General features: G+C 46.8%; 1 protein-coding gene across 1 annotated transcript in view; it reads right to left on the bottom strand.

Moving 5' to 3' along the window:
- Positions 1-4748: 4748 nt before the first annotated feature.
- The window catches only part of sh3bp4a (SH3-domain binding protein 4a), a 79789-nt gene continuing 59860 nt past the window's right edge, over positions 4749-24677 (bottom strand). Inside the window, exons 4-5 of the mRNA XM_078206103.1 lie at positions 15053-15241; positions 4749-9688 (exon numbers count right to left, since the gene is read on the bottom strand). Of these exons, the coding sequence (XP_078062229.1) occupies positions 9464-9688; positions 15053-15241 (414 nt within the window). The 3' untranslated portion in view covers positions 4749-9463. The remainder of the gene's footprint in view (positions 9689-15052; positions 15242-24677) is intronic.

Below are 24677 nucleotides of genomic sequence, written 5' to 3'. Positions count from 1 at the left end.
TTTGTCACTTTCAGTAGGTGTCAGGGTGTTAGCTGGGTCACATGCACCATCAAAGTCAGGACGCAGCCAAGCTTTCACAATGTTTCTCACGCATTCTGTTGAAATCCTGTATCAAATGCCTTGCTGGAACAGGTGCTACGTAAGCAGTTTGAGTAACCTCACCCACCATTTGAACTATAAACCTGCACCCAGCCAAGAATGTTGATGAATGAGATAGAATCCTTCCTGGCAGCACAATGAAAAGATCATCCCTTCACTTTTGTCTATTCACGATACGGTTGATGCAAAGATGTCCACCCCAGTCTAAACATGACATTAATCTGGAGCAAGATACACCACGGAAAGAGTGCCGTGTTGACCCCAAGGCGGTCCACATTTATTGGGAAATTAGAAACATAGAAACTAGAAGCAAGAGTAGGCCTTTCGGTCCTTTGAGCCTGTTCCGTCATTCTTTTTGATCATGGCTGATTAGCAAATTCAATATCCTGATCCCCCATTTCCCTCCATATCCCTTGATCCCTTTAGCCCCAAGAGCTATAAAAAAATTCTTCTTGAAGTCACACAACATTTTGGCCTCAACGACTTTCTGTGGGAGTGAATTCCACACATTCCCCACTCTCTGGGTGAAGAAATGCTCCTCACCTCAGTTCTAAAAGGTTTACCCCTTATCCACAAACATTTACTCCCCCACCATTGGGAACATTCTTTCTGAATTTTCTGTCTAACCCTGTTAGAATTTTATAAGTTTCTATGAAATCTGCCATCCTTACCCGTCTGGCCTATATGTGACTCCAGACCCGCAGCATTGGCGTTGACTCTTAACCACCCTCTGAAACAGCCGGGCGAGACACTCCATTGTATACAAGGCGGTGGCTCACCACCATCTCCCCAAGGGCAATTAGGGATAGGCAACCAATGCTGGCTCAGTCAGCGACACCCACATCCCATAAAAGTTTAATGATAATTTTTAAAAATGGAGTCTCATAATGCCAAGGACTTGTCAATGTTGTTAACCTTGGGGTCTCACAGGACAGCGCATTTTAAAATACATCATGTTAGGATTACATTCGCTGGAGTTTAGAAGAATGAGGGGGAATCTCATAGAAACTTATAAAATTCTAACAGGACTAGGCAGGGTAGATGCAGGGAGGATGTTCCCGATGGCGGGGGTGTCCAGAACCAGGGGTCACAGTCTGAGGATTCGGGGGAGACCATTTAGGACGGAGATGAGGAGAAATTTCTTCACCCAAAGAGTGGTGAGCCTGTGGAATTCATTACCACAGGAAGTAGTTAAGGCCAAAACATTGAATGTTTCCAAGAAGCAGTTAGATATAGCACTTGGGGTGAATGGGATCGCAGGATATGAGGGGAAGGCGGGATCAGGCTATTGAGTCGAATGATCAGCCATGATCATAATGAATGGTGGAGCAGGCTCGAAGGGCCGAATGGCCTCCTCCGTGTCCTATTTTCCGTGTTTCGGTGTTCCACAACTGCCTAATGAAGCTGAATTTAACACACAAGACAGTAGGTGGGATTTTACTGGCGCACTCTCCCCAAAACCGGAATATCCCACCCGAGGCCAACGGACCTTTGCATAGTCCACCCCCTGCCTGCTACAATTCCCAATTGAAAAATCAAGGTCTTTTCTCCTGGGTTAGGGGTGGCACAATGGTTAGTGCTGCTGCCTCACAGCGCCAGGGACCCAGGTTCAATTCCGGTCTTGGGTCACTGTCTGTGTGGAGTTTGTACATTCTCCCCGTGTCTGCGTGGGTTTCCTCCGGGTGCTCCAGTTTCCTCCCACAGTCCAAAGATATGTGGGTTAGGTTGATAGGCTATGCTAAGTTACCCCTTAGTGTCAGGGGGATTAAGAGGGTAAATACATGTGGTTACAGGGATAGGGCTTGGGTGGGATTGTTGTCGGTGCAGGTTCGATGGGCCTCCTTCTACACTAAGTTCTTTGATTTTAGGAGTGCCCAAAATTAGAGGGCATAAAGTTTAAGGGGAAAGATTTAAAAGGGATCTGAGGGGCAACTTTTTCACACAGAGGGTGGTGCGTGTGTGGAATGAGCTGCCAGAGGAGGTGGTAGAGGTGGGTACAATTGCAACATTTAAAATACATCTGGACAGGTACATGGATAGGAAAGATTTCGAGGGATATGGGCCCAACGCAGGCAAATGGGACTAGTTCAGTTCAGGAAACCTGGTCGGCATGGACGAGTTGGGCCGAAGGGCCTGTTTCCGTGCTGTATATCTCTGACTTGGTGGTGGTCACGCCATCAGCTGCTGGGACCTAGCCTCTGGAATTCCCTCCCTAAATGTCTTGGTCTATCTCCCTCTTCCTTGAAGACACTGCTTAATAACCAATATTCCCTCATGTGGCTCATTGTTAATCTGGTTTGAAGGTGCTATATCAAGGCAAACTGTTTTGTGTAAACATGGAGGTAACTGAATTAATTCCGTCACACACCCAGAACGGGATTGTCACGAAAATGACATCCCTTATTGAGTTAGTCTGTGAGATGAATGAAATTTAAGGAAAAGAAGCTCAAAACTTTGAAGTAAAGGCTGGAACCGTCTGGGAAAAATCAAACTGTTCATGTACCTTGCTTCGTTTAGATTCTCCCGTACAGCCACCTTTACCCAAATCTTTTTTAAAAACCTGCCCACAAAAGAAAGAAAATCAGTAAAAGACTTGGTAAGCGACTGGTGCTGGTCTGAACCGGTTTTCTAACCTTTGAAATGGAACTCCAGTTTAGACCAGCCATTTCCAAGTTTTGCTTAATTTATGCACATCTGTCAATCCAGTTAAAAGATAGGTGAGCTTGGCACATCTGGCTTTACTCACTCACTGATGTACTTTTGACAGTTCTTACACAAAGTGGGTATGTGTGTGTGTGTGAGGTAGGATCTTTCCACAGCACATACCTATCTCCAGTCATCATGTGTGGGCCTCTTTAGGCTTCGGCCAAAGTCTCCAAGGCCTGTTACATTCCTGGCAGTCAACTGGAGAAGATTTAGTTCGCACAGGCAACATTGCACTGTGACGTAGCCTGCATTCGCCTGAGGCATGTTCAGGTGATACAGACCACTGGAGCTAAGGCAATCATTGCATTTGGGTTTCCCCCTCTCCCGAATGTCGCCTTGTGCTGAGGTGCAGTTTAGCACGTTCCAAAAACACTGCGACAAGTTGCAGTTTTTAATCAGGCAATTAAGTACCTGCCGATTGTCCCACAGCAAAAGGAGGGTTCACATCCGGACTCTTCCAGAATCCCCAACACATTCATTTTCAAGGACATATGTGCATACAAATTAGGAGCAGGAGTAGCCATTCGGCCCCTCACACCTGCTCCACCATTCAATATCATGTTTGATCTGAGTATAACCTCAGCCCACAGTCCTTTAACCTTTCACCCCCTTGCTCATCATTGTTACAAGCAGTCCACAGATGAGGTGCTCCAAATTCATTACCGTCTGGCTGGTAATCCCCAAATTGTTGGGGGGGGGGATAAATTGACCCCCTTTCTTTATCCAATCCCCCCTCTGCTGGTCACAGCAAGATTAATCTAAACAAAAAGGATCTTTGCCATCCCTTTCCCAGACCCAATATTTATGTTTTAAAAGGAGTTAATCTAAGCAGGCTTTCTGGAGTTAAAGATACAGTCAGTCTATTAAATACCAACAGTAAGAAAATGGTAAAATACATTCATACGGACTAGAAATGAGAATTGAGTCCAAAGAAAGGGATATGAGACAGTCCTTGGCTCATGTAGAGTAGATGACTGAGTGTTGCGATTCGATAATACAATAACTTTGACTTCAGCAGGTGAATAGTTGGTTTGGAAATTCCAGTGTTCTGCAGTTTGGGGAGAAGATTCCCTCGCTCCCTGGTTCTAGGTTCTCCCACAAGAGGAAACATTCTCTCCACATCCACCCTGCCAAGACCCCCCTCAGGATTGTGAGTGCTTCAATCAAGTTGCCTCTTACTCTCCTGAACTCCAGTGGAAACAAGCCTAGCCTGTCCAACCTTTCCTCAACTCGCAGGGATAGGGCCTGGGTGGGATCGTGGTTGGTACAGTACTCCTTCTGTAGTGTAGGGATTCTATGGGTCACCTAATCCAGGTATTAGTCAGCAAACCTCCCAATCAGGAGTTGAAATTCTGTCTATTTTGCATGACCTTTTCCCAATTACATACTTTAAAATGGAACTCTTATAATCCCAGGAGGCCATTCGGCCCAGTGAGCCACCCAGATCGTATCTCTGTAACCCTACATATTTACTCTACTAACACTCCTGACACTAAGGGACAATTTAGCACGGCCAATCAACCTAACCCGCACACCTTTGAACTTTGGGAGGAAACTGGAGCACCCGGAGGAAACCAACGCAGATACGGGGAGAAGGTGGAAATTCCACACAGTGACTCAAGCTGGGAATTGAACCCGGGTCCCTGGCGCTGTGAGGAAGCAGTGCTAACCACTGTGCCACTGTGATGCCCAGAGCCCTCTGACATTGGAATTGAACCCAGGTCCCTGGCGCTGTGAGGAAGCAGTGCTAATCACTATCCCACCCCATCTTCAATGTTGAGGACAACTAAAATGGGATTTGACAAAAGTGTTAAAATTCCAGGTTCTTTTTGACATAGGTTCAGAATCAGGTCAGAGTGGCGCAGGCAGCAAATGACTCGGCAAGAGAAAGACCCCATGAGGGGGCGAGAGTGGTAACAAAGTTCACAAAAAGTGAGCGACGCAAAAATGCAAGATGGTTTTTATTGAAAAATGTAGTTGTTTAAAACCAGACAGGAAGTGTCAATATAGCTAGAAATTACTTTTCATAAATACACAAGAGCAATGGAGAGCAGTGGTTTTAAAAAAATACAGAGATAAGACAATCCACATAGTCACACAGCAGCCTATCCTGGGCAGCAGCACAACAGTTTGCTGTGTGTCAGAGAGTGAGGATGCAGTAATGTGACCTGCAACACACAAACATGTGGCAGAAAGTGCAGAGCTGAAGGTCCATATTAGCTTATTGACTGTTAATTATTTGGTGGCGTAAGGGAGTGAATGGAAAAGAAAAACTAAGATATCAACTTCTATTTAGACTGAGTTAAGAGGATGTAACATGGGTCCATGGAAAAGCATCGGAGTTTTTTGTGGATTCATCGGGTCATCCCAGACTACTTGCCACTTCAAACTGAGATTCATACCATTAAAGATTTTGGTCCATGGGATGTGAGCATTGCTGGTACAGCCAGTATTTAGTGTGCCCCCCGCCCCACCACCCCTGCCTTGAGAAGGTGTGGTAAGCTGCTTTCTTGAACGGCTGCAGTCCATGTGGTGGAGACACCCACAGCGGTGTGAGGGAGGGAATTCCAGGATTTTGATTTTCAAACTATGGAAAACTGTTGCATTCTCTCAACCCAACCCCAGAAAAAGAATCAATCCTACTTTAAGAGCATAAGAATGAAGACTACGTTTGCGCAATAGTTTCCAAAATACATATCTTAAATTTGGGAACGTTGTAGGTGCATGGGGATGTTGAACTGTGAGGAGACATACACATACGCAGGAACAAAGATCTGTGGTGCTGTTTAGTATGTGAACCCAGAGACTCTCAGTAATGTCATCTGATGATAGTGCACTCCAGTAGAAGGGTAAGCAAGCAAGCTTGACCATGTAACCTGCTGAAGAACAGAATGTTATTCTAAGACATGGTAGACTGTGCCGATGTGTACTCTGTGATATGGGCCAGTCAGGAATACAGATCGAGACGATGACCATCAGGTTTGAATTGATGAAATTAAAACTGGCCATTTTTTCTTCAGAGAGAGTCCTTCACCAATTGGACCTGGCGCTAGGATGCTCTTCACAGACGATGCACAGTAACTTCAACCATCAGACCTCATCAATAGCCTTCAAGTAAACATGGTAAACCAAACCAAGTCACAAAAACTAGACAGCAGACAGGTTGCAAAGCAGCAAATTTTACATTAATTTACAATTTGCAGGCAAATGAATCTCAGGGTAAAAAAAGTCAAATACGGATCAACATTTCAGACTCGAACAGTCATTTTGGAAGGGCACTGCAAAAATTAAGAGGGGTTGTAGGTGGGTGAGGGGAGATAATGTAAATTAATTCTGCAATTGCCTTGAGAAGGATTTCACAAAGGGCAGGAATTTAATCAAACTGTCTCGATGAAGCAGCCCTATCACTGTCAGAGATATTTATTCATTTCAAGGACACCTTGACTGGTCTTGGCATTTAGTAAAGAATAAACTCGCTCGTCACTGTGCCCTTCCAATTCCAACACTGCTAAATATTCCTGTGACGTTGGTCGATGGGATTGCCCAATTTCAGACCAAGCTAGTGGAAGGTATCTGTTGATAAACATCTGCAGTACACAACACTCTCAAAATGTCAAAGGGATAATTTTTCCATCGGGTTAGGTCAATCTGATGACAGAGATTAGAGGGAGCGTGCAACTCTGATCCAATTCCAGCCTGTTTGGCAAGCACATTCACCAACAATTCAAAGATGAAGCACACTCCAAGTGCAGGTTCACAATAAACACCAGGTTAGTCTGGATAAAATGGAAACAGCAAGCCCAGAGGAGTGAGAAGCAACTCAAGTCAATGAAGAAGGGAACTCAGAACATTACTTGCTCAGCCAGATCAGTGGACCGAGGGGGGCATGAACTTAAATTGCAAAGTGCTTTGAAAGCAGATCTCAGGAAAGGAGACTGTACAAAATGTTTATTGTGCTTCGAGTTAATGTTCTACCAGGGAATGTCACACAGTCAAACGGTTCAAGTTGTGGATGAACACCAGTGCGGGTTATTTGAAAAGCACCAGTGATGAATTCATTGTGATTGTAATTCTAGTAAGCATATTGTACATTACTTAAAACATCAACATTCGTAAATGTACAAATTCCCTTTACAAATCTCAAACTGTGAAGCATTGTGTAGTGTCAGCATTTCTTTAAATTAAAAATTAGTTTTCTTAGAAAAAAATCAACGTTTAGTGTTCAGATATGTGAAGACTTCATTAAAGTATGGGGCTAAATTAAATATATTTTAAAATTGTCACCCGCTGCATATTAATTCCTGAAGTCACCATAAACTGGAGTTCACACCAAGATGAGTGTCACTTAAATCCTACATCGATATCCAGAACCATTTTAAGGAGTCTGTCTGCAAATATTAATAGATTCACCAGTCGAGAGAACAAGAAGTATCATACAACTTCTGGACGTCAGTTTTTAACCTCGAATCCAATGCTAAATACATTCAGACAAAAGTACAGAAGCTGGAGTTAGGGAGCTCAGTTTTTTCCCTTTAGATGTGTTCTACGAAAGCTGCCCCACACCGATGGCAACTAGGGAACAACCACCGATTGGAACAAAGGGAGACTTTGCGCAGACTTCCAGGTTCCAATTGGTTGATTGGAGACTGGCAGGGAAATGTATTTTGAACTCTGCATTCTAATGTACCCAATATATCTCTCTCAGAATAGTGTGCGAGGGAATGACATGTAGCGGCAGACACAGACACACGCGTGTACTCGTGTGTGACCCTACATGTTAGCAATGTGAAGAGAAAAACCTGTGAAGGAAATTCCGAACAAGCCAGCCAGAGGGTGAAGTTGGCATGCTTCCCTTATCACACCGACAGAGCGCGAGAGGGGCATGTTTCAGTTAGGTACAGGTTTGCAAAGCAGAGCAACAAAAAGGAAAGGGCATTAAAAAAAATTATGGTGCCAGTTCAGCTGGAATATTCGCTGCTCAAACTTCCTGAACTGAGTTACTAATTGTGTCTAAAGTTAAGACCGGAGTGGGATATTCCCTGTCCAATGAACCCCACTTATTGCCAGTTAATGCAGCGTGCTCCAACAGCATTAATATTAATTTTTTTTTTGGCCAGTGAATGAGAGAATTCTTTAGATTCTGCACTTTCAATTTCCCCTTAGAACAATCCCCAAGTCTTCACCATCCCATGCATTACTGGCAGCCTCACTGACGACAATCAGTCCAGTCCATGTTGTTGGAAATGATTAACAATTGAATCAGTCCGATTTTGGTTCGCAAAGAGTGCCACACAAGCCCGAAACCTTCTCATTTAAATCTGACCTGCAACTTCAGGCAGCAAGGGTTCCACCAACTGTGACAACCCAGAAGTTCTGAGTAACACATCCCCCCCCATGCCTCATTTAAAAACTGTTTAGAAATTGCGACCTTCAGACCGGAAATTCCAAATAAAATACATCCTTGGCAGCAGCGGTGGGTGAGCTAAAGAACGGTGAACTGTGTAATGAAACGGAGATGACCGAGAGGTGAGATGCACAAGGATCTCTTTGTGTTCACTGCACTGATCTATATTCTCTCAGTATTTTCACCTACCAATGTGCTGAATCTTCTCCCCCACTCTTACCCCCCCAGTCACCAGCGATACTTTCATTTACTTTATAAAAACCCAAAGCTTTGCTACTTGAAGCTGGAGAGAAAACACTGCCTTCGCTTGGCAACTGTTGAGTATTTTGAATGGCACTTCACAGCGGGTTTGCCAATGCGGCAGAATGCAATAGCTGGGACCCAGTAAGTAGCCCATCTCAAAGTGCAAGCGTGTCTCAACATGTCCCAACCTCCCTCTGCAGCCCTTCCAACTCGGAGTCTTGTCAGGCAGAGCACGCAGGCAGGACGGATCGGGGTCAGCACATAGCTGACCAACACACTGGGGTTTTCTAATGCAAGGGAAGGGAAGGGGGGGGGGGGGGGGAAGGGTTTTTGTGATTAATGCAGACTCGGGAGAAGTGGCGTACCTGAGGTAGTTAGGATTTCTGCTGTATTTACAAAGCTTAAAATCTACATTCAGTCAGTTACTGAGGATATGGGCTGGAGAATAACTCTGGAACATTATTCTGACTTTTGACACGATTAAAAATAGTACCAAAAAAATAGTGCTATTTAAAAGGCAGAAAACATGCAGTGAAAGTTTAGCATCTCCCTACACTAAAGCACAATTTTATCGCTTCAAAAACATTAAACAGGATTTAGTTAAAATTTTGCTTATTAATAACCCAATGGTGAATTCCCCCATTTCCCTCCCTCCCCAATGTATCATTCAATTCATTGTGTGCAAAGCAAGCTATCAGAATTCACTCCTAGGTCACAAAACGAGGTGGCACTTAAACTCCTGGGAGCTAGGCTGAACTTTGCTATTGATGGCGATAGTTTGAACACAGTGGGATATAACCGACAGCCGAGACCCTGTGCAACACAGAAAGCCCCACAGTATTCCAGGTCTTTAAGGGTCTATTAGTGCAGCGGGAGGGTCTCGAGAGAAACTAGCTCCAAAAGGCTCGAGTCATTCATTCAAGGCAAAAAATAATAATCTCCCAGTCACTCTTGGCCTCGTTGCTGGGCACGCTCCGCGTCCTCCCTCGCCAGAAATCGGGAAGGCCCAGGTCAAATGGCAATGTCGTCCTGGTCGGGAGGGCTGAAGGCAGCGGCTCGGAGGATCTCCAGGGCGTAGACCAGGATCAGGGTCCCCGTTAAGTGTTTCCAGCGCTTGGTAATGGGGTGCCTCATCTTGTCGAGGCCCAGGTGCAGTTCCTGAATCACATCCCTGTAACTGTCTCCAATCTGCGCACTCCAGGTCAGCAGGAAGTCATAGGCAGGTTTCCACATAGCCTGGAGAGAGGAGAAACCAGTTAGCCCTGTACAACCACCACCACTGGCATTTACACAGCACTGTTAACATCACGAGACACGCACAAAGCCTTCCACTGGCTGAGGGCACTTCCATATGATCACCTTTGCTGCATCCTCCAGTTCTATCGATAGCTTAGAATCGGTAAGTGATCAGTGTTACCTTGCCAAGCCTCGTGTCTGATCCATTGCAGGAAGAGTTTTAACAACACCAGGTAAACCTCTTACTGTGTTTACCCCAGTCCAACGCCGGCATCTCCACATCATTGCAGGAGACCAGGCAGCGAGCGGATAAGCTTCCCAAACTGCAGAGTTTGTCTGAACCAGGTGCAATCGCGCTGCCAATAATTCTTCTCTATGTAACAAAGGAGTGCTTGCCAACACTGACCGCACCCCCTTTTCTGCTGTGTCAATTACGTGGGGAGACAGTGGCACAGTGGTATTGTCACTAGACTAGAAATCTAGAGACCCAGGATAATGTTCTGGGGACCCGGGTTCAAATCCTGCCATGGCAGATGGTGGAATTTAAATTCAGTAACTACCTGGAATTAAGAATCTACTGATGACCATGAAACCATTATCGATTGATGGCTCACTAATGTCCTTCAGGGAAGGAAATCTGCCACCCTTACCCGGTCTGGCCTACATGTGACTCCAGTGCCACAGCAATGTGGTTGAATCTTAAATGCCCGCAGGGATGGGCAATAAATGCTGGCCATGAATGAATTTGAAAAAGTGCTATGGAAAGATACTAGGAAAGGGACTGAAGTTGTTGACTGCATATTGAATTCTAAAAATCCGGATTGGAAGTAAATTCACAGTGACTGCATGTCCCGATCCAGAATTGGAAAGAATCAGCCTCCAAAAATGTCAGACTAAGAGTGACCAGTCAGCATGGTGGCACAGTGGTTAGCACTGCTGCCTCATAGTGCCAAGGACCCGGGTTCGATTCCCGGTTTGGGTCACTGTCTGTGTGGAGTTTGCACGTTCTCCCCGTGTCTGCGTGGGTTTCCTCTGGGTGCTCCGGTTTCCTCCCACAGTCCAAAAATGTGCGGGTTAGGTGGATTGGCCATGCTAAACTGCCCCTTAGTGTCGGGGGGACTCGCTAGGGTAAACGTGTGGGGTTACGGGAAGGCGGCCTGGGTGGGATTGTGGTCAGTGCAGACTTGATGGGCTGAACAGCCTCTTTCTGCACTGTGGGGATTCTATGACCAAAGCAGTTCGCTGTGCTGGAAGAATTACCAGACTTTGGAAAATTGGTTACTTGTCACAAACTCACATTGCTTAGTCCAGCTGTACTCACCCTAGGGTGCTGAAGACTGTCCAGCTGTACTGCACCCTAGGGTGAAGACTGTCCAGCTGTACTCACCCTAGGGTGCTGAATGACTGTCTAGCTATACTGCACCCTAGGGTGCTGAATGACTCTGTCCAGCTGCACTGCAGCCTAGGGTGCTGACTCTGTCCAGCTATACTGCACCCTAGGGTGCTGAATGACTCTGTCCAGCTGTACTGCACCCTAGGGTGCTGAATGACACTGTCCAGCTGTACTGCACCCTAGGGTGCTGAATGACTCTGTCCAGCTGTACTGCACCCTAGGGTGCTGAATGACTCTGTCCAGCTGTCCTACACCCTAGGGTGCTGAACGACCTCGAAATCCAACACCCAGTGTGTTAGGTAACTGGGGAAAAGAGGAAGATACTAAATAACGTTGGGTTTCTGCCCAGCCTCTCTGTGATACCCTTGAATAGAGACAGGATCAGCTTGGCTCTGAATCCTTCAACAACAACCTACATTTATATAGTGTCTTTAAAATGTAATGAAATGCGAGAATCCAAGAATGCAGGTTGGAAACGCTTTCGGCTGAAATATTCTCCCACGTTTTCCTTGCATCACCCACCCTGTCAGAGGCTCCACCCAGCCCCCCCTCCCTTTAATCTCCTGAGTAGAAGTTTTGTTTAAATACTACACAACGGTTAACAAGCAAAACTCTGCAACGCTAATCCCACCCTGGAAACATACAATCTCTACAGTGCAGAGGGAGGGCATTCGGCCCATCGAGTCTACACTGACTCTCCGACGGAGCAACCCATCCCACCGTAACCTCACGTATTTACCACCGTAATCTTCCTAACCTGCACATCTTTGGACACCAAGGGGCAATTTAACCTGGCCAATCCACTTAACCTGCACATCTTTGGACTGTGGGAGGAAACCGGAGCACCCGGAGGAAACCCACGCAGACACGGGGAGAACGTGCACACTCCACACAGACAGTGACCCGAGCTGGGAATCGAACCCGGATCCCTGGCGCTGTGAGGCAGCAGTGCTAACCACTGCGCCACCGTACCGCCCATTAATCTATACTGTTTGAATCTCAGTTGGCTGACCTCTCCAGACATCTGCTGAGATACCATTGAGTACGAGGGGGGCTGGGCAGAGTAGAGGGGGAGAAAGTGTTGCCAATGGCGGAAGGATCGAGAACCAGAGCACCCAGATGTGAGATTGTTGGGAGAGGAAGCGATGGAGACATGGGGAAAGATTTCTTACAATGTTTTTTTGAGTCACACAGATGCAGTAGGAAAGTGCTTTTCCGCGGTTTAAGTTGAGATGCAATGTTGCAACTAACATCATAAAACAATGATTAACTAGCCGTTTCTGTGACCTTATTGTGTACAAAGTGGGGATGGCACTTTCCCACCTATCAGTGCATAATTGGTACCAGCCTGTTTGGGATGTCCACTTTTCTGAGCTCGAGGGATCTCTCGCTCTTTGTGACTGGCAGACGCACTTGTTAAAGTGGTCGGGAGAAATAGGGGAGGTCTGGCTAACATTATTCACTCTTACTCACAAGTGAAACTATCCGGTGATGAATGGTGTTGGCCAAACATAAACTTGTTTTAGCCTTGCCCTGGGGTGGCCTTGCACTGAAAAGCGGGCTCCTAGTCAGATCATCAACAAAGAACCATCTATATATAACCAAGCCTCACATAAGCTCATCCAGACAACAGCTGGATGGAGCTCAGTAATGGCTGTTTGTCTATTGCTGTTTAGCAAGGCTAAACACAGCTGTATCAGATAGAGCAGTGAAGAGTGGGTGTAAAACAGGGCAACTCAAAAACTTTAACATTCTCCCGTGCAACTGCCACAATCTTCAAGAAAATAAACACATCTTCATTCATTCCAGTTTTGCAGTGTTTCATTTCTTTTCCCTGTTTCCAGGCAGTACAGTGGCACAGTGGTTAGCACTGCTGCCTCAGAGCGCCAGGAACCCAGGTTCGAGTCCCGGCTTGGGTCACTGTCTGGGTGCTCCGGTTTCCTCCCACAGTCTGAAAGACGTGCTGGTTAGGTGGATTGGCCGTGCTAAATTCTCCCTCAATGTTCCCGAACAGGCGTTGGAGTGTGGCGACGAGGGGAATTTCACAGTAACTTCACTGCAGTGTTAATATCAGCCTACTTGTGACTAATAAACTTTATTTTACTCTACTTTCTCTCACATGCAGTCTCAAGTACCGCTGCCCACCACCTTGGTACGGGTGTTCTCAAGTCTGGTCACCCTGTGCTCATACTGACGTCACTGCTTCCTATTTAGAGATGGAGTGGGAAGAACTTGTGACAATTTATTCCTGCTTCTGATGCAGGGCTGAAGGCAGAAAGTGGAGCTTGTGACAGACTGAGGGAAGCTGTGGACTGGATAACATTCGGACCGGGGATTGGGGGCGGAGGGGGGGGGGGGGGTCTCCCTCTAAAAGGTGAAAACTTTTAAATCCCAAGCCCCATGAGTCTCTGATGGGGCTGAAAATAGACGGGCGAAGCTTCTGTCAGAGCGAGGAAGAAGCTCAGTCCACATTGAAGACGTCTGAGAGGCTGATTTTCCTTGGAATGAGAGAATTCCAAACAGACCATTGGACCTGATTTGCCTTCCTCTCCACTCTGGAGGAGGGGAAATGCACACAATCTGCAAAACAGACTTATTGAATTCAAATTCCACCAGCTGCCGTGGCGGGATTCGAACCCGGGTCCCCAGAACATTAGCTGAGTTTCTGGATTAATAGTCTGGTGATAATACCAATAAACCATCACCTCCCCATAATGTGGCTAGATTGGAGGAATCAGGGCTGTTTTTCTTGGAGACAAGTGGAGAGGTTTGACTGAGGTGTTCAAGATCATGAGGGACCGAGACAGAGAAAGTAGGAAGAGAAATTGTTCCCATTGGCATAGGGTGTGAACCAGAGGACACCTGTTTAAACTGAGTGGCAAAACAGCCAATGGCAGGAGGAGGAAAAACTTGACTACACCATGAGAGTTTAGGGCCGAGTTTGCGCTGTCTGAGAGTGCCTGGAGGCCGGTTCAATCCTGTCTCCCAAAAGGAAATGGTCAAATCATCTGGAGTGAAAAGACTTCCAGACTATGGGGAGAGGGTGGGGCAGGGGATTTGAGACCAGGGAGAGATCAGCCATGATCTGATTGAATGGCAGAGCAGGCTCCAAGGGCTGAATAAAAATAAAGCAAAAAAATTTCTCGATTGGTCACAAGCAGGCTGAATTTGCCTACTTCTGCTCCTAATTCCTATGTAGCTCTTACAGGAAGCGGCACGGTAGCACAGTGGTTAGCACTGCTGCTTCACAGCTCCAGGGACCTGGGTTCGATTCCCGGCTTGGGTCACTGTCTGTGTGGAGTTTGCACATTCTCCTTGTGTCTGCGTGGGTTTCCTCCGGGTGCTCCGGTTTCCTCCCACAGTCCAAAGATGTGCCGGTTAGGTTGATTGGCCTTGCTAAAAATTGCCCCTTAGTGTCCTGGGATGTGTAGGTTAGAGGGATTAGTGGGTAAATATGTAGGGATATGGGGGTAGGGCCTGGGTGGGATTGTGGTCAGTGCAGACTCGATGGGCCGAATGGCCTCTTTCTGTACTGTAGGGTTTCTATGATTTCTATGACGGGCCAAATGGCCTCCTCCTGTGCTGTAACCACTATCGCCTGGAGTTGGAGAAAGGCAACATCTGTCCTGAAAGCTGCGGGAAAATGTAACATTAGGGAGAGCTGGTTTAAGTGTGAAGGAAAAGTGATATTGGGAAGAGAGTGGGTCAGTCTGTTGGGAGGCAAATCATCAAGGGTTTTCAATAAAGCAAATTAAAAATGAACATTTCCACTGATGATTTGACAATTAGACAATGTGAAACTAAAATGCTTCGCAATTGTCAGAACATTTAAAGAAAAATGTGGAGCCTTGTTTGTTCTGATCCACCAGGAACAGCTTTTGAAAAGTGGGAATTGGGATGTGGGTTGGTACAGTGCTACCTTCTGAACTTCAGATTGAGTGCACTGACCCAGGCAGGTGATATAACCTCACCTCACTTTCAACGACCCCATTCTTGTCGCGGTGGGGAGCTTCGTAAGCCTCCATCTGTTGCCTGGAAACCTTGGCCAGTTTCTCAGCCAGCTCCCGCCATCTCGGAGCCACTTCGACAGCAGTGGTGAGGAGCACAAAGTCCTGGATGAGCCTGGCCACCAAGCCCTGGCAGTCCAGCTTCAACAAGGCCTGCGGACAACAAGAAAAGGAAAGGTTCAGCAGCTGTAAATGAGATACAACACAGGTGGGCAGGGAAAGGCCAACTGGTCCATCCAGCTCACACCACACAACATCATGGACTTAAATATTTCCTCCCCCGATACCCGCTTCCCTGCAGTCATCCAGTCTCCTGGGAGAGCTAACAAACAGAGGATAAATACTCATGACTAATAAAGGAAAAATACTCAGGAAAATTCCTCTCCAACGTCCTCGGGTGATTGAGCCAATGTTGGGTCAAGTGTTATCCATAATGACCTTCTCCGCAATGCAGTCTCTGCCCAGTCAGGAACTAGTCTCCCAACTTCCTCTTGAAGAGAGTCAACACCCAGCATACAATACATTCCAGAGAATTGCTGCTCTCTCTAGGGAAAAAGCCACCTAACGTTCACCTTTCCTCTCACAACCTTAAACACATCCGATCCTCTTAAACCTGCTAAACTGGAATGACTCATCAATAGAGACACTATCATAATGTTATAGACCTCAAACAGTCACCTCATAGAGTCAGAGGTTTACAGCATGGAAACAGGCCCTTCGGCCCAACTTGTCCATGCCACCCTTTTTTTAAAAACCATTAAGCTAGTCCCAATTGCCCGCATTTGGCCCATATCCCTCGATACTCATCTGACCCATGTAACTGTCTAAATGCTTTTTAAAAGACAAAATTGTACCTGCCTCTACTACTACCTCTGGCAGCTTGTTCCAGACACTCACCACCCTGTGTGTGAAAAAATTGCCTCTCTGGATACTTTTGTATCTCTCTCCTCTCACCTTAAACCCTACCTTTGGGAAAAGATATTGACTATCTAACGGATCTCTGCCCCTCATTATTTTATAGACCTCTGTAAGATCACCCCTCAGCCTCCTACGCTCCAGAGAAAAAAGTCCCAGTCTATTCAGCCTCTTCTTATAACTCAAACCATCAAGTCCCGGTAGCATCCTCATAAATCTCTTCTGCACTCTTTCTAGTTTAATAATATTCTTTCTATAAAAGGGCGGCCAGAACTACACACACCTGTGTTTCTATGGAAACACAGCAAGGTCCTTGAACCCGGATAGCTGAGGTTCTTTAAGCTCGGTATTGTTCTTCATGGACTAAAGGAATCAAGAGATATTTGGGGTTGGAGGGGGAGATGGCGGGGTCAAAGTGATGAATTTGATGATTAGTCATGGTCAAAATGAATGGCGGAGCAGGCTCGAAGAGCCGAATAGCCTCCTCCTGATTCTAGTATCTATGTTTCTCTCTTCTGGACCTTGTGAAGAGTCAACATATTCAATGTGAGGTGGGGGCTGGGGGTCAACACTGGGCCCTGTACTCAGGCTACAGTCTTTTTTTTCCATTTTGTTTATGGATGTCTCTGGCTGGGCCAGCATTTACTGCCCATCCCGGAGGGCATTTAAGAGTCAACCACATTGCTGTGGATCTGGACTCGCATTTAGGCCAGGCTGGGTAAGGACGGCAGATTTCCTTCCCTGAAGACCAGTCATCTCTACAATGTCAAAATAACGCCCTTTGATTTCTACTGAAAAGCTCCATTCACACAGTCCAATAATTGGACGCAGGTACGTAGTTTGCCAAATCCGACTATCCGAAAACCAGGATTTCTGCAAACTGAACATTGCTCTCTGAGCTCACAGAGCAGAGAATGGATGGAGGAAAAAAAGGAAAAATCCTTTGCAATAACACGTGTGGCTGCGTGGGAGCTTGCAGAACTCTCAGAAGACTGTACGGCCATAAGACATAGGAGCAGAATTAGGCCACTTGGCCCATCGAGTCTGCTCTGCTATTCAATCATGGCTGATATTTTTCTCATCCCCATTCTCCTGCCTTTTCCCCATAATCCCTGATCCCCTTATTAATCAAGAACCTATCTATCTCTGTCTTAAAGACACTTAATGACCTGGCCTCCAGAGTCTTCTGCGGCAAAGAGTCCCACAGATTCACCACTCTCTGACTGAAGCAATTCCTCCTCATCTCTGTTTTAAAGGATCGTTCCTTTAGCCTGAAGTTGTGCCCTCTGGTTCTAGTTTTTCCTACCAGTGGAAACATCCTCTCCACGTCCACTCTATCCAGGCCTCGCAGTATCCTGCAAGTTTCAATAAGATCCCCCCTCATCCTTCCAAACTCCAATGAGTACAGACCCAGAGTCCTCAGCCATTCCTCATACGACAAGCTCTTCATTCCAGGAAGGAATCTCTTCATTCATCCTTGAAATCATTGCCACCATTGAACAGTATTGCTGGCACCCTCACTCTGGAGCCTGATTATTAGCTATGAGGAGCTCACCTCACAGAGAAAGATTGCAGATTTATACAGATGGCTCAGAGCGACTGCTGACCTTGGAAACAGAAAGAGGAACAACCTCTTGCTGCATTAGAATCTTAAAAGTAAAATTCTCATCTTCATCAGCGGCCTACTCCAACCCGATTCCAGTCATCTAAAATCTGGGAAAATATAAGCATGCAGGTGCAGCAGGCGGTAAAGAAGGCAAATGGTATGTTGGCCTTCATTGCGAGAGGTTTCGAGTACAGGAGCAGGGATGTGTTGTTGCAATTATACAGGGCCTTGGTGAGGCCACACCTAGAGTATTGTGTGCAGTTTGGGCCTCCTTTTCTGAGGAAGGATGTTCTTGTTCTCAAGGGAGTGCAGCGAAGGTTTACCAGGAATGGCGGGACTGATTCCAGGGATGGCGGGACTGATGTATGAGAAGCGATTGATTCGGTTAGGATTATTTTCGCTGAAGTTCAGATGAATGAGGGGGGAATCTCATAGAGACTTATAAAATTCTAACAGGACTAGACAGGGTAGATGCAGGAAGGATGTTCCCGATGGTGGGGGAGTCCAGAACCAGGGGTCACAGTCTGAGGATTCAGGGTAGACCATTTAGGATGGAGGTGAGAAGACATTTCTTCACCCAAAGAGTGGTGAGCCTGTGGAATTCATTACCACAGGAAGTAGTTGATGCCAAAACATTGAATGTATTCAAGCGGTGGCTGGATATAGCACTTGGGGTGAATGGGATCAAAGGTTATGGGGGGAAAGCAGGATTAGGCTATTGAGTTGGACGATCAGCCATGATCGTGATGAACGGCGGAACAGGCTCGAAGGGCCAAATGGCCTCCTCCTGCTCCTATCTTCTGTGTTTCTATGTTAAAATCTGTAACACAGCACAGTCTCGGTTTCGAGGGTGCTGGATTTTGGACTTTGGACCTGTTGGCTTCAGCGACATTTTTTGTACACCAAGCACGATGCACTCACACCAAGATCTTTTCTTCCTCTCAGCCACTTTCACTATCGTTGTATGTGTGGCTTGACCGACGTAAAATACCATTGGGCGTGAGGTGACGCACTCACTTAGCCCAACTAAACCTTTGGTTGCATTCCTGCATGCATCTCCCCCTCGCTCAGATTTTGGCATTAGCTGCAATCACCAGTGCCTGTGTCATTAATGAAGAGGTTAGCAGGTTTCAGACCCAATCCCTGGAGGACACCGCTAGTAATATAGCTGCTGGATGAAACCAATCTGTTAATGACATCTGTTGTGTTGGAATTTCCATCCCAGCATTACAAATTGCGACTGATGTCACAGGATTGAAATGCAAATTCCATCAAAGACTGAAAGGTTAGCTAATCATTTGAGTAGGCCACGCAAAGGAGCTTTACACTCCCAGAAACTTGCATCCTGTTGCTATTGAGGAAGATAAACACCTTCTGATAGAACATAGAACAGTACAGCACAGAACAGGCCCTTCGGCCCACGATGTTGTGCCGAGCTTTATCTGAAACCAAGATCAAGCTATCCCACTCCCTGTCATCCTGGTGTGCTCCATGTGCCTATCCAATAACCGCTTAAAGGTTCCTAAAGTGTCTGACTCCACTATCACTGCAGGCAGTCCATTCCACACCCCAACCACTCTCTGCGTAAAGAACCTACCTCTGATATCCTTCCTATATCTCCCACCATGAACCCTATAGTTATGCCCCCTTGTAATAGCTCCATCCACCCGAGGAAATAGTCTTTGAACGTTCACTCTATCTATCCCCTTCATCATTTTATAAACCTCTATTAAGTCTCCCCTCAGCCTCCTCCGCTCCAGAGAGAACAGCCCTAGCTCCCTCAACCTTTCCTCATAAGACCTACCCTCCAAACCAGGCAGCATCCTGGTAAATCTCCTCTGCACTCTTTCCAGCGCTTCCACATCCTTCTTATAGTGAGGTGACCAGAACTGCACACAATATACCAAATGTGGTCTCACCAAGGTCCTGTACAGTTGCAGCATAACCCCACGGCTCTTAAACTCCAACCCCCTGTTCATAAAAGCTAACACACTATAGGCCTTCTTCACAGCTCTATCCACTTGAGTGGCAACCTTCAGACATCTGTGGATATGGACCCCAAGATCTCTCTGTTCCTCCACAGTCTTCAGAACCCTACCTTTGACCCTGTAATCCACATTTAAATTAGTCCTACCAAAATGAATCACCTCACATTTATCAGGGTTAAACTCCATTTGCTATTTTTCAGCCCAGCTTTGCATCCTATCTATGTCTCTTTGCAGCCTACAACAGCCCTCCACCTCATCCACTACTCCACCAATCTTGGTGTCATCAGCAAATTTACTGATCCACCCTTCAGCCCCCTCCTCCAAGTCATTAATAAAAATCACAAAGAGCAGAGGACCAAGCACTGATCCCTGTGACACTCCGCTAGCAACCTGCCTCCAATCCAAAAATTTTCCATCCACCACCACCCTCTGTCTTCGATCAGACAGCCAGTTACCTATCCAATCGGCCAACTTTCCCTCTATCCCACACCTCCCCACTTTCATCATAAGCCGACCATGGGGGACCTTATCAAACGCCTTACTAAAATCCATGTATATGACATCAACTGCCCTACCTTCATCAACACACTTAGTTACCTCCTCAAAAAATTCAATCAAATTTGTGAGGCACGACTTGCCCTTCACGAATCCGTGCTGACTATCCCGGATTAATCCGCATCTTTCTAAATGGTCGTAAATCTCATCCCTAAGGACCTTTTCCATCAATTTACCAACCACCGAAGTAAGACTAACCGGTCTATAATTACCAGGGTCATTTCTATTCCCTTTCTTAAACAGAGGAACAACATTTGCCACTCTCCAGTCTTCTGGCACCATCCCCGTGGACAGTGAGGACCCAAAGATCAAAGCCAAAGGCTCTGCACTCTCATCCCTTGCCTCCCAAAGAATCCTAGGATATATTTCATCAGGCCCAGGGGACTTATCGACCTTCAGTTTATTCAAAACTGCCAGGACATCCTCCCTCCGAACATCTATTTCCTCCAGCCTATTAGCCTGTAACACCTTCTCTTCCTCAAAAACATGGCCCCTCTCCTTGGTGAGCACTGAAGAAAAGTATTCAATCATCACCTCGCCTATCTCTACTGACTCCATACACAAGTTCCCACTACTGTCCTTGACCGGCCCTAACCTCACCCTGGTCATTCTTTTATTCCTCACATAAGAGTAAAAAGCCTTGGGGTTTTCCTTGATCCGACCCGCCAAGGACTTCTCATGTCCCCTCCTAGCTCTCCTGAGCCCCTTTGCGGGTCCCTTGGGGTGCCCCAGAGGAGCAGTTCCAGCTTCTCGCTGTCAGTGTAAGCTTAACAGCAACAACATATAGTTACAACACAAGGCTTTCAACCGACTTTGTGTAGTCCACTATGGCCATCACTGCAACTGAATTAGAGATTTCACACAGCACCAGGATATAATGAAACCATCTTGGGTATGATGCCTTTGCAGTCCCTGGATGGTATTTGTACAATTATGTAATATATATAACAATACAGGAGGCCACTTGACCTATCGAGTCTGTGCTGACTCATTCCAAGAACAATCCAGCTCGTCCCACTCAGAGCTTCACAGCACATAAAGAGGCCCTTCAGCCCATCGTCTTCATGTGGTCACCAAGCTCCTATCTTTTCTAATCCCATTGTCAGCACTCGCTCTGTAGCCTTGTATGCTAGGGCGTTTCAAGTGCTCATCTAAATACTTCTTAAATGTTGTGAGGGGTTTCCATCTCACCACTCCTTCAGGCAGCGAGTTCCAGACTCCCACCACCCTCTGGGTGAAAAGGTTTTTCCTCAAATCCCCTCCAAATCTCCTGCCCTTTCCCTTAAACCCATGCCCTTGGTTATTGACCCCTCTAGTAAGGAGAAATGTTCCTCTCCATCTACCCCATGTCCCTCATCATTTTGTACACCTTGATCAGGTCCCCCCTTCAGCCTTCTCTGCTCCCAGAAAAACAACCCCAGCCTAACCAGCCTCTCTTCATAGCTGTAACGTTCCAGTCCAGATCGCATCCTGGTGAATCTCCTCTGCACCCTCTCTAGTGCAATCGCTTCCTTCCTATAGTGTGGCGACCAGAACTGCACACAGTATTCTAGCTGTGGCCTAACCAGCATCTTATACAACCCCATCATAACCTAACGCTTTTATATTCTACTCCCTAGCTAATAAAAGCAAGTATCCCCATATGCCTTCTTAACCACCTCACTTACCTGTTCTGCTGCCTCAGGGACCTTTGGACACGCGCCCAACAAACAGTGATCTCATGTAACAAAGAAAGCAAGCGCTTTGCTGCTACTGAATTATTTTGGAAGTGCGGTCACCTCAGTAATAAGGGAAAAGAGAACAGCCAATTTGTGCACAGCAAGATCCCACACACAGCAATGCGATAACGACCCAGATCAGAGCAGCGTGGAGAACTCCCCTGGTCTTTTTGGAGATGGTGACATGGGATCCACCTGAGCAGGCAGGTGGGGCCTCATCTCACCGGAAAGACAGCTCTGCCAGCACTGCAGTATTCCCTCGGTACTGCGCTGGAACACCAGCCCGGATTTATACGGCCAAACCCTGGAGAGGGGGTCTTGAAGCTGAAAGCTTGTGACACAGAAGTGAGCGTTCCACCAAATGGGCCACAGCTGAGCCAACTGACACAGGCTAAGTGTGCCTGAGCAATCTGCTTACTCTGCCGACCCAACTCACACTCCAAATAATAGTCAGAAATACATTCACACAATCAAATGCAAAGCGCAAGGCACCACTTGTTCAATGTGGTCCTCCCAATCAGACCCAACCTTACTTACTCGTCTGTGCAAAGTGACAGAGCAATCACTGCAGGATCACAAACACAACAAAGGGCAAAACTTTACAATCACTTGCATTTCTGCTTGTTGAGCGACTCAAAGGTCTGTCCATTATGGCTAGTTCATCCTATTAACCACGATAGTGTGGAAATGGTTGATGATTTCGAACTGGGGCACTTGAGCAAATTAAACATGCAGGATAGGTCATAGAATCCTACAGGGCAGAAAGAGGCCATTCGGCCCATCAAGCCTGCACCGACCACAATCCCACCCAGGCCCTATCCCCATGGCCCCAAGTATTTTATCCACTAATCCCCCTGACACTAAGGGGCAATTTATCATGGCCAATCCACCTAACCAGCACATCATTGGAGCGTGGGAGGAAACCGGAGCACCCGGAGGAAACCCACGCAGACACAGGGAGAATGTGCAGACTCTGCTCAGACAGTGACCCAAGCCAGGAATTGAACCTGGGCCCCTGGCGCTGTGAGGCAGCAGTGCTAACCACTGTGCCACCATGCAGGGAAACAAGACGGGCTGGATTGTTCTACAAAGGGCTGCCCTGGGCTCGATGGGCTGAATGGCTTTCTTCTGTGTCAGAATGACTTCACGATTCTGTTTTGCTTATGACGATGCTGAAATGCCCGTGGAGAAAGTGGTTTGTTCTGCTTGTCTGGGGTGGTGAGTGTATGAGTTGTAAATACTACCCAATAGAGAAGATTGGCCACGGTGGCACAGTGGTTAGCACTGCTGCCTCACAGCGCCAGGGACCCGGGTTCGATTCCCAGATTGGGCCACTGTCTGTGTGGAGTTTGCACATTCTCCCCGTGTCTGCGTGGGTTTCCTCCGGATGCTCCGGCTTCCTCCCACACTTGAAAGATGTGCTGGTTAGGGTGCATTGGCCATGCTAAATTGACCCTTAGTGTCATGGGGACTAGCTAGGGTAAATACATGGGGCTATGGGTTTAGGGTCTGGGTGGGATTGTGGTTGGTGCAGACTCAATGGGCCAAATGGCCTCCTTCTGCACTGTAGGGTTCTATGATTCTATAACGAAGATCGGTCCAAGCAGCTCATTTTAGTGTAAGAGTCAACAGTTTTGGGTGGCATGGTGGGTACAGTGGTTAGCACTGCTGCCTCACAGCACCAGGGACCCGGGTTCAATTCCGTCCTTGGGTCACTGCCTGTGCGGAGTCTGCACGTTCTCCCTGTATCTGCGTGGATTTCCTCCGGGTGCTCCAGTTTCCTCCCGCAGTCCGAAAGATGTGCTGGTTAGGTGGATTAGCCATGTTAATTTGCCCCTCAGTGTCCAAAGATGTGTGGGTTAAGGGGATTAGCAGGGTAAATACTTGGGGTGATGGAATTGGGCCTGGGTGGGATTGTTGTCCTGGAGTCGGTGCAGGCTCGATGGGCCAAATGGCCTCCTTCTGCATTGTAGATTCTATGAATGGCAAGCTGACATGGAACGTTGATCAAATAATTCTTCCAAAAAATGTTTAAAAATGTTGCAAACATGAGATCAAAGTGAAGAAAGCTACAATGAGGAAGCTCGCGGGGTAGATTAATACTGAAATGTCACTGAGTAATTCAGAGGAGATAATACATCCATTCATTCAGTTCCCCCCGCTTTGTCAACACAAACAATTACGACAGCCAGGCCTTAACACAGACACGTCAGCTGTGCGCTTCTCTAGAGGCCTCTGTAGTTTCGTTCCGTGGTGACAGAGAGAGAGTATGGTGTACACGTAAAGAGTGGAGACAAACCGGTTTGAGCTGTTCTGCCCCCTCAGTCCCTGAGGCAAATTGAGGCAAGTTGAAGAGAGCTGGAGATGAGGCAGGGCAGAATCAGCATGGAGGCAGAGACTGTGTCAAACACAGTGTAAACACTGTGTAAAACAAAACTGCAGAATAAAAATTAACACTCACCCAATTGTGTTTTTATGACAGAGCTGCAGCGGCCAGGACAGAAAGTTTGGTGATTTTTGTGCTTCCAGAAGATGCTAGCTACAATTCAGTGCAGCTCAGAGGTAAATGTTTGAAATATAACCAACCCCTGTTTGGTGGGCGATGTTACACAGCGAGGTCCCCATACGCAGTGGGCAACTCATAAAAGGCCAATGGGTTCAAATCTGTCTCTCTTCCAGCAGTTAAACACAGTTGCAAATAGCCAGTCAGCCAAAAGGATAAAATATCTTTTGTGGCTGCATTCTGACAGGGTACGATTATATATTCGCAGCATCCTAATGCGCGACATATATCTGATAATTACAAT

Source organism: Mustelus asterias, unplaced genomic scaffold (assembly GCF_964213995.1).
Source record: "Mustelus asterias unplaced genomic scaffold, sMusAst1.hap1.1 HAP1_SCAFFOLD_1276, whole genome shotgun sequence".
NCBI lineage: Eukaryota > Metazoa > Chordata > Chondrichthyes > Carcharhiniformes > Triakidae > Mustelus > Mustelus asterias.
Note: the sequence above shows the minus strand (reverse complement) of the source record. Positions and strands in the feature narration are given on the sequence as shown.